This window comes from Hemitrygon akajei, chromosome 3 (assembly GCF_048418815.1).
Source record: "Hemitrygon akajei chromosome 3, sHemAka1.3, whole genome shotgun sequence".
NCBI lineage: Eukaryota > Metazoa > Chordata > Chondrichthyes > Myliobatiformes > Dasyatidae > Hemitrygon > Hemitrygon akajei.
The window spans coordinates 185337915-185353585 of record NC_133126.1 but is presented as its reverse complement, the minus strand read 5'-3'; the positions used below and the strand labels follow the sequence as shown (position 1 = coordinate 185353585).

The 15671-nt window shown below is 41.6% G+C and overlaps 1 protein-coding gene across 3 annotated transcripts in view; it reads right to left on the bottom strand.

Moving 5' to 3' along the window:
• Nucleotides 1–1839: 1839 nt before the first annotated feature.
• The window catches only part of LOC140725720 (glycogenin-1-like), a 95800-nt gene continuing 81968 nt past the window's right edge, over nucleotides 1840–15671 (bottom strand). The window contains exons 5-8 of one of the 3 annotated variants that reach the window (XM_073041562.1): nucleotides 9271–9397; nucleotides 5750–5972; nucleotides 3102–3158; nucleotides 1840–2728 (exon numbers count right to left, since the gene is read on the bottom strand). In XM_073041562.1, coding sequence (XP_072897663.1) covers nucleotides 2555–2728; nucleotides 3102–3158; nucleotides 5750–5972; nucleotides 9271–9397 — 581 coding nt within the window. In that variant the 3' untranslated portion in view covers nucleotides 1840–2554. The remainder of the gene's footprint in view (nucleotides 2729–3101; nucleotides 3159–5749; nucleotides 5973–9270; nucleotides 9398–15671) is intronic. The other 2 variants (XM_073041563.1, XM_073041564.1) reach the window with 2 other exon arrangements.

Below are 15671 nucleotides of genomic sequence, written 5' to 3'. Positions count from 1 at the left end.
GACGTTCAGCATGTCATTGAAAACATTGGCAAATATCTAAAGATGTGTGGTGAAAGGTGGGATGACTGGCTATATTATGGCTTAATATGGGAATACCAGTGTCTTTTGAGTGGCAAATCCTATAAAAGTTAGTGGATTTGGCCCAGTACGTCACAGGTCAAGCTTCCTCCTAACCATTGAGCACATCTACAGGAAACGTTGCCGTAGAAAAGCAGCAACCATCATCAAAGATCCTCAAGAGCAGGTTAAAGAATAGTTATTACCCCTCAACCATCAGGCTCTGGAATAAAAGAGGATAGCTACACTCATTTAATGACTCTGTTATATTATTTCATGCTCAATATTCATCGCTATTTATTTATATCTACATTTACACAGTTCCTGATGTTTACAATTACTGTTCTATAGATTATATGCCCGCAGGAAAAGAATCTCAGGGTTGTATGTGGTGATATGTATGTACTCTGATAGTAAATTTTACTTTGAACACTGACCTTCTAAGATACTCAAACTACCCCATCAGGCACCAACGTTCATTCCTTGGAATGAATTACTTGGAACACATTTCTTCCCCATTCTGATGTTTGCTCTGAACATCCTGACCATGGCCACATGATTGGCGGATTAGATATTGGCATTAAAAAAGTGTACAGGTGTAACTAAATAGCCTCAATGTACACTAGGGCTGGTCACAAAGGAGTTCCCAGCTTGTAACCTAGTTTACCATTAAACCTGTAGCACAAAGCTGTGATTTTTCTGCCTGTCTCATTTTGAACACCGCATTGGCAGTGCAAGAGAACAACCCTTTGCACATTCCTGTCCTCCACAACACTGATGATAAATTATCTGCCTTGTGTGTCTGAGGTACCATCTATATTAAGGTGACTGCCTTATTCAATCAATTTTCTGCATTACCTCATTTATTCAGTGACATTAGCATAACAAACACTGTGTACCAGTATTAAGCCTCGTGTCTCCAGTTTGAATAGAAGGTTGAGAGTTGAAGCCCTAAATTAGAGACTCAGTCGCAAAATCTGGGTTGATGCTCTACTGAGGCACTGAGCATCACTTTGTCAGATCTGGCACCTTCCACGCATGTTAAACTGAGGCTGCCATCTTCCCATGCCAGTAGACATTTGATATCTTGTGTCAAAATTTCAAAGAAAGGTGTTCCAAACAATATTTATCACAGCAAATAAAAGGGGTTACATTCCTACTACGTGAACTTACACAGCCTATCTTGCTTTATATTTGAACCTTATCATGAATACAATCTTTTGCCCAAAGAAAGTACTTCTTTGGTTAAAGCGTAGAACAGTACAGGCCCTTTGGCCCATTATATTGTACTGACTTTTCAACTTACTCTAAGATTAATCGAACCTTCCCACCTACATAGCTCTCCTTGATTTTCTCAGAAACCCCTAATGTATCTGTCTCTATCATTACCACCAGCAATGTGTTCCATGGACCTATCACTCTATGTAAAAAAGTAAAACTTAACTCTGACACCTGCCCATATGATCCTTCAATCACCTTCCCCTGTATTAACAATTTCCATCCTGGTAAAAAGTCTCTGGCTATCCTCTTGATCTCTGCCTCTTACCATCTTGTCCACCTCTACAGTTTGGTTCCCAAACTTTTTTTTAAATGCCATAGCCTCCTACTATTAACTGCGGACCCCCGGTTAGGAATCCCGGCTCTACAGTTAAGTCCTTGGGACAATTGGGGCATGAAGGCCTGTATATATTGTCCTACTTTTTTACATCCAACTTTTAGTATTTTTAAAATGGCAGTTGATAAAATGCTCTAAGTTCAAATGGTATCCAAGAGAATCAAAGCAAGTGGGAAAATACTTTTATTGGAAAAAAATTGCAACAATCTCAAACCAATAAGTTTATTTTGTGGTTAAAGTGCTATGATACACTTAAAAATTGATGGTCAGTAGTTTGTCACAAAACAAATGTCAAAGGAGGTTGGGAGTGATCAGTTCCTTGTAAATTTTGCAAGATACTGGCAATGTACTGTGCACGGAATTCCCAGCTCTAAGTTTCTTTATACCATTAAGACTCAAAGATAAAACTAGTTTTGTCCTTTGGATGTGGGGCACAGTATTTCCTTGGGAAGGGGCATAATTATATTCCATCATGCAGTGTTGCAGCTAATTTAAACATCTATAAAATACTGGCAGCACTGTAAAGTCCAGCATCTGTAATTGTGCAGGAGTTTAGTTAAGTGTGACTTACTAAGTTAAGCAAACAGCAGTATTGTTCTGGAGGAGGATTTCAGCAGGAGGCAGTGTGGTGATGTGCTCAGGATTTAACACTGGGAGGCGATTTGCTTCAGGAATTTAAAATTCGATCTTCTCAGGCTTTGTCACGTTCTTACTGCAGAGTGCAGCCTTGAGGTGACAACCAGATGAAGACACCCATCTCAAACCATGTCACTAGCAGGCCAAGTAGAAACCAACCATGCACTGAACTCCAGCCTAGATGCTAAAGACCTTCTGTATTCAGTTCTTACTGGTCAGCCACAGCAGGTGTTCAGAGAGCAGCCTTTAATTCAAGTACGTATCCAGCTTCTTCTGGATGTTCTGGAAAGAATCTACTCCCATGAAATCAGCTTGACCCTGTTCCCAGTTTTTCCGGCGCTCTTCTGAGGAAATCATCGGGGCAGCTGGAGCGGGTGGGCTGACAGAAAGGTGGGAGATAGCTTCACTCAATTTCTCCTCCTGTGGGTTAAAGGAAGATATTAATTGTACAACACCAACCTCTTGAAAATCCTTTGGAACAATTGTGACTGCTTTAAATGTCTAACTAACACCCCTGTACAAAATTTGCATTATACAACATTGAGAGATATTGGTTAAGTTATGCTTAATCTACCTCTGATTGGAAAAATAACTTAGTACCAAAAACAATTAAGTTGTAAGCGGAAAAAAACAAAATAATCATCCATGCACACATCAGGCCATTAAAATGGACAGCCTTTACTATCCAAGGTAGCAAAAATTTCCCCAGAAACAAATCCATTAAACTTAGTTAAGCAAACCAAAGTTGAATGAGTATCATAACAGGGACAGGGACCTTTGAAGATTAGCATACCTTCCTACAGAATGGCAAGCCACAAGTGAAAGCCAGTGAATAGACCAGGCATGACTGCTGAAAGGTGGCCAGACATATTTGTAAAGACAGAGAAAAAGAGTCAATGTGGGAAGTTGCACATCAGTTTACTGCAAACAACAATGGCTCCCCACCTCAACCAGCTTCTGCAGGACTGACACCTGGGATTATAAAACCAACATACAGAGTCTAAGATGAGAGGGATGATGCTAAGCGGTCAATACTCTACAAAGGTCCTGCACAATGATCAAAGGGTTGAGGTTTTACATTTTTATGTGGTATGTCAGTGGTCTGGATGATGGAATTGATGGTTCTGTGGCTAATTTTGTGAATGGCATGAAGAAAGGTGGAGGGGAAAGCAGGAAGGTGACAATAGGACAGACAGATTCAGAGAATGGACAAAGAAGTGGCAGATGGAATTCAGTGTTGGGAAGTCATGCACTTGGTTAGAAAAAATAAGGGTAGATTATTTCATAAGTGGGGAGAAAATTCAAAAATCTGAGGTGCAAAGGACTTGGGAGTCCTCGTGCAGGATTCCCTCAAGATTAACTTGCAGATTGAGTTGGTGGACATGAAGGCAAATGCAATTTTAGCGTTCATTCGCCAGGACTAGAATACAAAACCAATGTAATGCTCAAGCTTTATAAGGTACTGGTGAGACCTCACTTGGAGTGCCCCCCCCTTATCTAAAGAAAGATTGTGCTGACACAGGAGAGGGTTGAAAGGGGGTTCACAAAAATGATTCTGGGATTGAAAGGCTTATCATATGTGGAGCGTTTGATGGCACTGGGCCTGTATGTGCTGGAGTTTAAAATGATGGGGGATCTCATTCAAACCTATCTAATGTTGAAAGGCCTAGATAGAGTGGATGTGGAGTGGGTATTTCCTAATGTGTGGGAGTCTAGGACCAGAAAGCACTACCTTGGAACAGAGGTATGTCGGTTTGCAATGGAGATGAGGAGGAATTTCTTTAGCCAGAGGCTGGTGAATCCGTGGAACAGGTGGCTGTGGAGGCCAGGTCACTGAGGATATTTAAAGCAGATGTTGATAGGTTCTTGATTAGTCATTGAGTGTATGCAGAGGTTAATAAATTCTTGATAAGGTGCATGAAAGGTTGAGGGGAGAAGGCAGGAGAATAGGGTTGAGAGGGCATGATCAAATGGTGGATCAGACTTGAATAACCTAAATGTGCTCCAATGTCTTATGCTCTTAGTTGGATTGACAGTGAACCAGTCCAAACGGCGCCATACAATACCTCCCGCATGGAGAGAGCAGAGTACTGTCACCTCTCAATGGGGTCTAGACTGGGTTGTAATGGGGTGCAGGGAGTGTGGTGGGGAAGCTTTGGGACCCAAATATTCCAGCAGCAGATTGGAAGATGGTTGAGAGTTCAAAGGAAGTCATTCTGGCCTTCCCTGTGCCTACAAATAACAGGGATTCACAAGTGAAGACCCCACTCACACCCAATACCCTCAAATTCTAAGCTAGTGGTCACCTTATTTCAAACCCTTCTGGAGAGAAAGAGGATATAGCAAACAAGCTTTACCCATGGCAAAGGGCACAAGTTTGAAGGAGAAGAGCCAAGAGGGTTCGAGGAGATCTGAAGAAGCAGCTCTTCACCCAGAGGTTAGCTGCAACTTGGAACAGATTGCCTGGAAGCAGCCAACATGCAAGAAGCATCTGGATGAGCACTTCACTGACCAAGGCACAGTAAACTGCAGAGTGTGGCTGGCACATGGGATCAAAGTAGATTGGTATTTGGTGCACACAGTGAGCAGAAGGGCCTGTTTCTTCACTGTTTATCCCTGGGGCTCTGGGAAGGCACTGGGGATGATGAGAAGCTGGTAGGTGGAGAGTGATGGATCGTGAAGGTCAGTCTATAGGTCACCTTAACAGTTGCTGGGACAAGCAGGTTCAAATGAGCCACGAGTACAGTGTTTCATTTTGTATCACTGTTCATTCACATCTTACAACACATACCAGAGATCAAGAACCAGGCAGAAAATGGACGTGTGGTTTATGTCTGACATTTAACAAAGCGAGAACTGGGTCCTAAGCCATCAATTGTACAATTCAGAAGCTAATAATCAGTAAAGCTGACTGCTCCCTCGCTGTGTAATTACTGCTCACTTTTTAGTATGGATTCATTCAGCTAGGATTACAGCTTTTAAAATGTGCACTCAGTTAATTTACTGGAGAGCAATATAAAGAAAATCGCAGGTGGTCAGGCAGCATCTATGGAGAGGAATAAAGAGCTGATGTGTCGGGCCAAGACTCTTCATCAGTCCCGAGAGGTTGAGTCTTTATTCCTCTCCATAGATGCTGCCTGACCTGCTGAGTTCTTCCAGCACTTTGTGCCCATCACTCTGGATTTCCAACTTCTGCGGAATCTCTTGAGCTTAAAAGAACATCTACCACGCAAGTTGTTAAATAGGGTTAAATTAGGGGTTGCCAACCTTTTTAATGCCACGGTCCCCTACCATTAACTGAGGGGTCCGAGGAGCCCAGGTTGGGAACCCCAAGTCAAGTCATTTTAACCACTTATCCACATGTCAGTTTATCTCCAGTTTGTTAAAATGTCCCGCTAGTATGCCAGCATGCTTAATTCTACATTTCTATTTGCAGCCTACCTCTTGTTTGTCAGGACTGATGTTCTTCGAGATGTTGTATTCTATAAGCATAGGCTGAATAGATGTTGTCAAGATGTCCCACCACATTCTGATGAATTCAGTGTGGACAACTGATGAACCGCTGTGAACACCACCTGTCACACATCTAGTCTTTGAGTTGTAGGAGTAGTTCCAGGGTTTGATGTTACCAAGGAAGTGGACCACCTTGGCGTTAGGACCGTATCTGTACATTTAATGCAAAGTATTAATGGTAATTTCTAGTCAATAATTTAAAAAAGTCACACTATGAAATTCAACCATTTCTTCAGGGATAAAATCTTAATTTGATCTGCACTGTAAATTACCCCTCAACTTTCCTGGCTCTTTAGAAACTGCTGAATCAGAGGCATTTCATTCATATGGGGTTTGTGCCAACTTTAAACATAGCTCAGAAACACTACAAATATCTATTAAAAACACCGCCTGTCTTTGATAATGGGTATGTCTTCATACTGGCCAAACTCTGGATACCTTTTAACGGTGGATTCTGGAGCTGTAATCCTCCAGCCACAATGTTTGTGGAAGATGCATCTCGGACAGAACATTAATGACTTTTAACTCAGAATTCCAACCAATAATTTGAATCCTTCAGGGATGTTCCTAAATTACTTTAATGGTAAATACTGTAACTGGTACAGTACCTTACCAGGAACCTGCAGAAAATGCTAAAGGTTCGGGGTTCAACCTCCATCCGAGTAACCTGAACACAAGACTAAGGCTAGTAACTAGGGAGGTGGTGCATTGTCAGAATCACAGTCAAACAACATATGAAAAGGCCCTTCGGCCCAATTCATCCACACTGAGCATGGTTGCTCAACACCACCTGTCACACATCTAGTCTTTGAGTTGTAGGAGTAGTTCCAGGGTTTGATGTCAGGGATTTTATAGTTTTGGATTTCCAGAAGGTAGATTAGGACATGTGATATGGGAAGACAAATTGGATAAAAAGTAGAAAGCAAAGGGAAAGTATAAAGTGTCATGTTATTTTAGTAGGAAGTGGTGTTTCAGTAAGGTTATTACACAACAAGCTGGTTCCAGGTGCCAGGTGAGCAAGATGATAAACCAAGGCCCTGCGTGTTCTCTCCAACTGAAGGAGGTAGAATACAGAGAAGTGGCAGATAGAGATCAACCTCAAAAAGTGTGAAGTGATTCACTTTGGAAGGACAAATTTGAAGGCAGAATACAAGGGTTAACAGTAGGATTCTTAACAGTGTGGAGAAACAGAGGGTCCATGTTCAAAGACCTCTCAAAGTTGATAGGGTTGTTAAGAATGCGTATGGTGTGTTGTCCTTCATTAGATAGGGAATTGAGTTCAAGGGCTGCAAGGTCATGAAGCATCTCCATAAAACACTGATTAGATAACACTTGGAATATTATGTTCAGTTCTGGTTCCCCCCCACCTTATAGGAAGGATGTGGAAACTTCAGAGAGGGCACAGAGATTTACCAGCATATTGGCTGGATTAGAGAATATGTCTCAAGAGGATTTCTCTTTGGAGTGAAGGAGGATGAGGGGAGGTGACTTGACAGTGATGTACAAGAGGCACAGATTGAGTGGACAGCCAGAGACACTTCCCCAGTGTGGAAATGAATAACATGAGGAGGCAACATTTTAAGATGATTGGAGGAAACTATAGGGACATATTAGAGGCAAGTTTTTAAAAAATATAAACACGAGAGCGGTGAATGCATGGAACAGGCTACCTAGATAGACACATGGATGAGAGAAAAATGGACGGCTATATTCGATGGAAGGATTAGACTGATCTTAGATTTAAAGGGTCATCACAACATCGTGGGCCGAAGAGCCTGTACTGTGCTGTAATGTTCTATGTTCAACAAATCCAAGGTACAATTCTGAAGAAGGGCTCAGGAATTCTCTGGATTCCTGGCCAAAACTTATCCTTCAACCAAGTCAGGGATTTTATAGTTTTGGATTTCCAGAAGGTAGCCCAAGGTAGATTTTAAAGTTTTGGATTTCCAGAAGGTAGATTAGGACATGTGATATGGGAAGACAAATTGGATAAAAAGTAAAAAGCAAAGGGAAAGTATAAAGTGTCATGTTATTTTAGTAGGAAGTGGTGTTTCAGTAAGGTTATTAATGGGACAATGAATAATATTCATGCTACATTGATAATTTCAGCTGAGTAACAAATAACTTTGCTACAAACTTCACAGATGATACCCAACTAGAGGTAACTAGAGCTCTAACTAGATGCGCCAGCATGTTATGTTTGTCTGAACAAACACAATTCAAAGTACAGAGATTATGAAAGGCACTAAACTAACAGAACACTAACAAACAAATAATTTCATTCAATCTCTAAATGGAACTAGATAAAAAAACCATTAGGTTGTTCTGTAGCAATATCGCACTTCTAGAAAAAGACAAATTAAAGTCATGGACTTTTTGAAGAAGATTCAAAGTAGATTTATTATCAAAGTACATATGCGGTATACAGCCCTGATGTATCACGTCTTCCCTTGGACAGCCACAAAACAAAGAAACACCATGAAACATATTCAAACAAAAACATCAAACACCCAACGGGCAAAAAAAGAGAACAAATTGCACAAGTGGCAACAACGAGTGAATAACACACAGAGTATTAAACATCAAACTGCAGAGACTTTGAAACAGTCCAGGAATGTTCAGTGTTGTTCAGTTCAGTTTAATTCAGCGCTGTGTTGTTTGTTCACAGAGCCAGTCCACCCCAATCAAAATTTATCAAGACAGCAATAAAAAAAAAGTAACCAGAGCGAGATATAACATGAACCACAAAGTCCTCAAAATATGAGTCCAATCTACAAACTATGCCAATCAAACCTTGCCCAAGACCCAAGACCTTGCTCCAGCAACAATGAGTGAGAGGGAGAAAGAGACCAGTCAAATGCAGGCAGATGGCACTGAACCGCTCGCCTTCTCCTCTCATCCTCATTAATTTCAATCTTGATCAACTCTTTAATCAGCGACATTGGTGAGACTGGCGAGTAATGGATCCAATCACGGGTTTGCGCTGCACCATTAGGCTGTATACTCCCATCCTCAACTTCGCTCTCAACCACGCTGGATTCCCTCAGAGACGGCAAAAGCGCCAGATCACTCAGTCGGACCAAAAACACATTAAAAATTACTGGCTCCAGTCGCACATTGATTAGTGGTAGAAATATATTTAAAAGCCAAAGAAATAGTAGTTTCACAAAACTACTTCTATTAGTTGAAGTTAATTCAATAAATGGAATGCAGACCTCATCAATAGCTAACAGAGCATAACAGAATTCAATTATTTGAATTAACTTCAATTAATAAAATTGACATTTATTTTTAAGAGTTTATTCTGAATCAAATTTTCAGGATTTTTATCAAATTTGGGACATCAAGATCATACAGTTAATCAAAATAAGTCAGAATTTCACTGTATGTGGGGTATGGACGACATGGTTACAACATGGAACATAAGGAAGCATCATAGATGTACTTACTGTTTGAAAGCAGGAAGGTAGGAATATATTGCGACACTGCTCAAGTTGTAAATGAAGGGAAGGTGCTTATTGATATCGGCTGTGGCCCAGCTACTGAAGAAACTGTTCAGTAAACCCTGGTCCCCGCCTAAAGTGAAAGAAAACAAACTTCAAAATGGCAAATCATTTTATCTACCTATTCCCTGTAATGATTTAGATGTTCCAACGTGCTTCATAGACCAAAACCTGGGTTCAATTGTTATTTCCCATAAGGGAGATAGTGAATTGGTCACAGAATTGTACAGAACAGAAATGGGCCCTTCAATTCACTTCTACCACACCCAACGTCTTGGCCATCTGCACCAATGTTGGGAGACCTTTACTTGCTGGAATTCAATAAGAATGTGAGCGAACCTCATTAACAGATAACAGAGCATGAGAGAATTCAATTTTTTGAATGAACTTCCAACTAATAAAACTGACATTGATTTTTATGTGTTTATTTGGAATCAAATTTTCAGAATTTTATCAAATTTGGAGTGTCAAGATCAGACAGTTAATCAAAACGTGTCTCAGGATTTCACTACATTTGGGGTATGAAGCACAGACAATTAGGAAGTATTGACCAAAGCAGCACAATTGAAAATATTAAATAGATTCATGGAATGAAACAGCATAGAAACAGGAAATTTGGCCCAATTTGCCCATGTCTGCCTCAGTTGCTCCCACTTGCTATATGCACCTTGTGCTGGAAGTGACTGTTGGTACTATGTTTTGCATTTTGGCCCTGGAACAGGATATCCCAACTTTTTTTTTAAAATGCCATGGACCCTTACTATTAACCGAGGAGTCCGTGGACCCCAGGTTGGGAACCCCTGCCCCGGAGTAATGCTGTTTCGTTTGGCTGCTTTCATGGGTATTCATGTACAGTTGAATGATAATTAAACTTGAACAACTTGAACTTGATTTTGATACATAACCCTCTAAAGCAGGAGTTCCCGACCTGGAGTCTACCGACCCCTTGTTTAATGGTATTGGTCTATTGCATAAAAAGGTTGGGAACCCCTGCTCTAAAGCTTTTCTATTTAAGATGGAAACCGATAAATATCTAGATACAAGAAGCACCAAGTGTTGTGGAAAGGAAGAAGATGATTAAAGATGATATTTGCACAGAAAAAGGCTTGGAGCCGAGAGAAACAGAATTTCAGGGAAAGATTTGAGCCTAGGCTTGGCTGCCAAGGGTTGACTGATTAAAATTGGGAGTTAGTGATCGAGATCAGATTTGGAGGAGCATACAACTGTGGACTGAGGGAGGAATGCAAATTTAGAGGAAGCTACTATGATGAGGGGCACTGAGACCAGAAAGTATTGAAAACATAGGGTAATTATACCGAGCGTTGTTGCAGAAAGTAGCATTCATCATCAGGGGGCCCCCACCACCCAGGTCATGCTCTCTTCTTGCTGCTGCCATCAGGGAGAAGGTACAGGAGCCTCAGGACTCACACCACCAGGTTTAGGAACAATCATTACCTCTCAGCCAAAGGGCATAACATCACTTGCCCTGACACTGAAATGTTCTTCAATCTATGGACTCACCATCAGGGACTTATTTCATGTTCTTGATATTTATTGCTTATTTATTAATTATTAATTATTATTCTTGCTTTCTTTTTTGTATTTACAGTTTGTTGTCTTTTGCACACTGGCTGAACGCACAAGTTGGCATGGTCTTTCATTGATTCTATTATGGTTATTACTCTGTTATAGATTTATTGAGTATGCTCACAAGAAAATGAACCTCTGTATTGTATAAGGTGACATAAACGTACTTTGATAATAAATTTATTTTGAAGTTTGAGCTTAATACTTCTGAAATTTAGGTGTTGCAATCATTAATGCCTCACTACTGACCTGCAGGCAGCGGAAGTACTAACTGTCACATGTAAGGTGGTGATGTCCATCTCCTTGCAGTAAAGCCACCAAAATCACTACTGGCTCTTTAGCGTATAGAGGTCCATCCAAGTGTCTGATAAAAGCCGGATAGAGGCTGTCCTCGAGTGTGGTCGCTCGAGCTCCCAGTCTTTTGTATCTTCTGCCCTATGGGGGCAGGGTGGAAGAGAGAAGGACCAGGGGGTGGAAAGAGTCCTTACATTAGCTGCTTTCCGAGTTAGTCTGATATGTAAGTGGAGTCAACAGGAGAAGGGCAAGACAGAATTGGTTTGCGTAGGCAACTCTCCGCAATTTCTTTCAGCAGTGGGCACGAATCCAGCAGAATATCACTTCTTGTAGCAATAAACCAAGATGACATGCCTTTGGGACATTTTCACAGCAGTCATTATTTCAGCTTGTGTTGGTTCAGGTGTGATGTGAATAATGATGGCATCAACTGCATGTGAAACTCCAGGAATGGGTTTAGGCGGTACAACCATATGGATTGTTTTTATCTATTCCAGATGCTACAAGATGGATTTGTAGACAATAACTTTCAGTTTAAGTTGGCCAGAGATGATGTACAGAATCATCATCATACTGGAGAAATCAAAGCAAAACTTCAATTTTAACACACTACAACTGCAACAGAGTTCATTGATTTAATTCTCTCCGCGGATTTCCTGAACCTCGGCATTAATATTTCAACAGGCAATATGAAGTTCCACATCCGTTCACTAACATTTTATGGGCCAGTGTGCAGGTCAAATTTCCGCTCACCTGCTTAGAACAAAAGCCAAGCCAATCCCACTCAGCATTACGTTTTTTATCAGAGCGGCACAGGCCTTGCTCACAACAAGGGGGGAAAAAAATGTCCTACGCTCAGAGAAACAGGTCAGAATTGGCTAAAATCTGCAACATACAAATCTAATAGCAACTTACATACACAGCATAGTTAGCATTATTGAATCTTCTTCTCAGGTAGTTTTTCAAGCTCAAACCACAAGGTATGGGTAGAATGGGTTCTGAATGGATAATGAAGCTAGAACCACAGATAGGGTAAATGGCAGCTGCTGGGCTGGGTGGGTAACTGTCACCCGATCCATGCCTTCTTCCTCTTACTGTGTGCTCCCAGTACATGAGCTCAAGGTCACTTGCAGATAATTAGCACTAAGCCACATGGTGATGGTCGGACCAACAGCTTGGTCAAGGGAGAATGTTTCAGGGAGTTCTGCTGTTGACAATGGAATTAAAGTCAGGGAGGAGGAAGAGGCTGGAACCACACATTGCAGTGACCTCGGACAGCCATGAGCCTGGATTACAAGCCCACAGAGGAATCTAAAACCCGGGATGAGGACTTCAAAACTGAGTCACTGGTCTACTGGAACCAACACAGGAGAACCTGCAGAGTGATAAACACTCCCCAGCTCATCACTTCCTTCCTTCCAGTCCACTGGATGGGGCATGGCCTCAAGAAGGCCGATAATATCATCAAAGATGCCTGCCAACCAGAAGCTTAAAAGCTGGAAGATCACAGAAGAACAGTTACTTCCACATTGCTGTCAGACTTCTGAACGCCTACACATCCCCCTTCCAGGTGGTGCAACAACATTCACAGACTCTTTAACTTTGCAACTTTTGGTTCTTCTGTTATTGTCACTTCATCGTCATTTATGTGCTGTGTTGTATGACGTAGGCGAACAGGGTCTTCGTGACAAAGATCATTCTTGTCAAATTTTTCTACAGAAGTGGTTTGCCACTGCCTTCTTCTGGGCAAGACGGGTGACCCCAGCCATTATTGATAATCTTCAGAGATTTCTGCCTTGCAACAAGTGGTTGCATAACCAAGACCTGTGATATGCACCAGCCGCTCAGACGACCATCCACCATCTGCTCCCACAACTTCACGTGACTCTGATCAGGGTGCTACACCTTGCCCAAGGGTGACCTTCGGGTGAGTGGAGGGAAGCAGCACCCTACACCTCCTTCGGTAGAGGCGCATCTCCACCCCACCATCTAAATTGTCAGTTCAGTATTTCCCCCTTTGTATCGCCCCAAACTGCACTGGAATCCTTGCTCCATTCTGCTGTATTGTACTTCCATTCCGGAGTACAACCGGAGGACATCGTCAAAAGGCAATGCCTCAAGGTGGCATCCCTCATTAAGGACCCCCATCACCCAGGACACCCCTCATCTCATTACTACCATCAGGGAGGAGGTACAGAAACCTGAAAACCCACACTCAATGTTTAGGAACAGCTTCTTCCCCTCTGCCATCAGATTTCTGAATGAGCCATGAACACTGCCTTACTATTCCTCTTTTCCATTACTTATTTTGTAAACTATTATACTAAATTTTGCTACAGAACAACACATTTCATGACAAATGTCAGTGATAATAAATGTGAATCCCATTGTACTCACCATAATCTTTGCATCATTCTGTTGTCTTAAACTTGCTATTGTATTTATTATCAGTTACAGTCTACTCTGTCAGCTTCAGTCAAACAAGGAATTTCTTTGTGCCCTGGTGTATATGACAATAGACTAATATGAACCTGAGGGGGTTGCCAAATGAACTGAACCTTTCATTGGTTCTCGGACTACCTCAAGATACAGACGGAGGCTATTCAACCCTTTGAGTTGCTTAGAGTTCTCCCATCAGCCCCTTTCCCCCTTTTAGCTCTCTCTCAGCAATCTCCTCTCTCACGTCTGTATTAACATCACATGAAAGAGTAATGGAAGCAGACAAGAATTATTTAGATATGAACTTGCAGGGAGTAGAGGGACTCAGGCCGTGTGCAGGCAGGTGAGATTAGTTTCATTTGGCATCATGGCCAGCACAGACATTATGGGCTGAAGGGCCTGTTCGAGTGTTGCATTGTCCACACTCAGTGGCCACTCAAATATTAGGTACAGGATTGGAACTCATTTGTCTTCTGCTTCTGTAGCCTATCCACTTCAAGGTTCGATGTGTTGAGCATTCAGAGATACTCTTTTGCACTCCACTGTTGTAACACGTGGTTATTTGAGTTACTGTCAGCTTGAACCACTCTGTCCATTCTCCTCTGACCTCTCATTAACAAGCCATTTCCATCTACAGAACTGCCACTAACTGGACGTATTTTTTTTTTGTGTTTCGCACCATTCTCTGTAAACTCTCGAGACTGTTGTGCACGAAAATCCCTGGAGATTCTCAAACCTCCCTAAATGGCACTGACAATCATTCCACATTCAAAGTCACAGATCACATTTCTTCCCCATTCTGATGTTTGGTCTGAACAACAACTGAATCTCTTGACTGTGTCTGCAAACTTTTATGGCTGCCACGATTGGCTGATTAGATATTTGCATTAACAAGGTGTATAAGTGTACTTAATAAAGTGGCCACTGACTGCTTTTGCTTTCTGTTAATAATGTTGGATAGAATTTATACAATAAGTCTTAGTGTTTGACGGAACAGATTTGAGCAAAATTGAACAAACCACCAAAACTGTTTAGCAATTTCCAGTTACTTCCCAATATTCAGTAAAGCAGACTGTTTGGTGAGCCAAGTTTTAACTGCCAGGCAACTAATGACACAAGTGGAATTATGAAAGCATTGCCCACAATGTTCTAACCTTGGCACCCACACTCCTGTTCAACATGTTTTATGCTAAAGCAGGGGAGTTTTGAACTTTTGACAGTTCATGAGGATAGCATTGTGATGTTTATGGTCTGGGTATGTGTTTATCGTGTCCAAACCAGGTACCCAGTTGGTGCCCTGATGACGTATCTGGCATTCCACTTTTGGTTTGATACAGTGCCGATGGTTTGGATTATCGTGTGTAGTTCTAGTCACCCATCTCTAGAAAAGACATCAATAAGATTGAAAGAATGTAGAGAAAATTTATGAGGATGTTGCTGGGACTTCAGGACCCGAGTTATAGGGAAAGGTTGAGTAGTTTAGGTCTGCATTCCCTGGAAGGCAGAAGACTGAGGAGAGATTTGAATGTGGTATACAAAATTATGGGAGAGATAGATAAGATAAATGCAAGTCGGCTTGTTCCACCGGCTGGGTGAAACTTGAACCAGAAGTCATAGGTTAAGGGAGAAAGATTAAATAATTAAAGGGGAAACTTCTTCACTCAGAAGGTGGTGCGAGTATGGAACGAGGTGCCAGTAGAGGTGGTGGATATGGGTTCGAATGCAACATTTAAGGATAAGGACATGGATGACAGTGGTATAGAGGGCTACCGGAACTGAACAAATCTATCAGCAGTGGAAATCTACAGATCTAAAAGCAGAAGACAAAAGGAAAGTGATAGACCTTCTTGCTCAATCACAATTTTTTTTAAAGAATATGCAACTCATGCTCAATTTCTGAAATTTGTTTTCATTTGTACCACTGTAATCGCCCAGTTAGTGAGTGTAACCTAGAACACCCCTCTCCCTACTGGTTCTCAAGACGATCAAAATAATCAAAGGCAGAGTTTCCCTATAGTAGAAAGAGA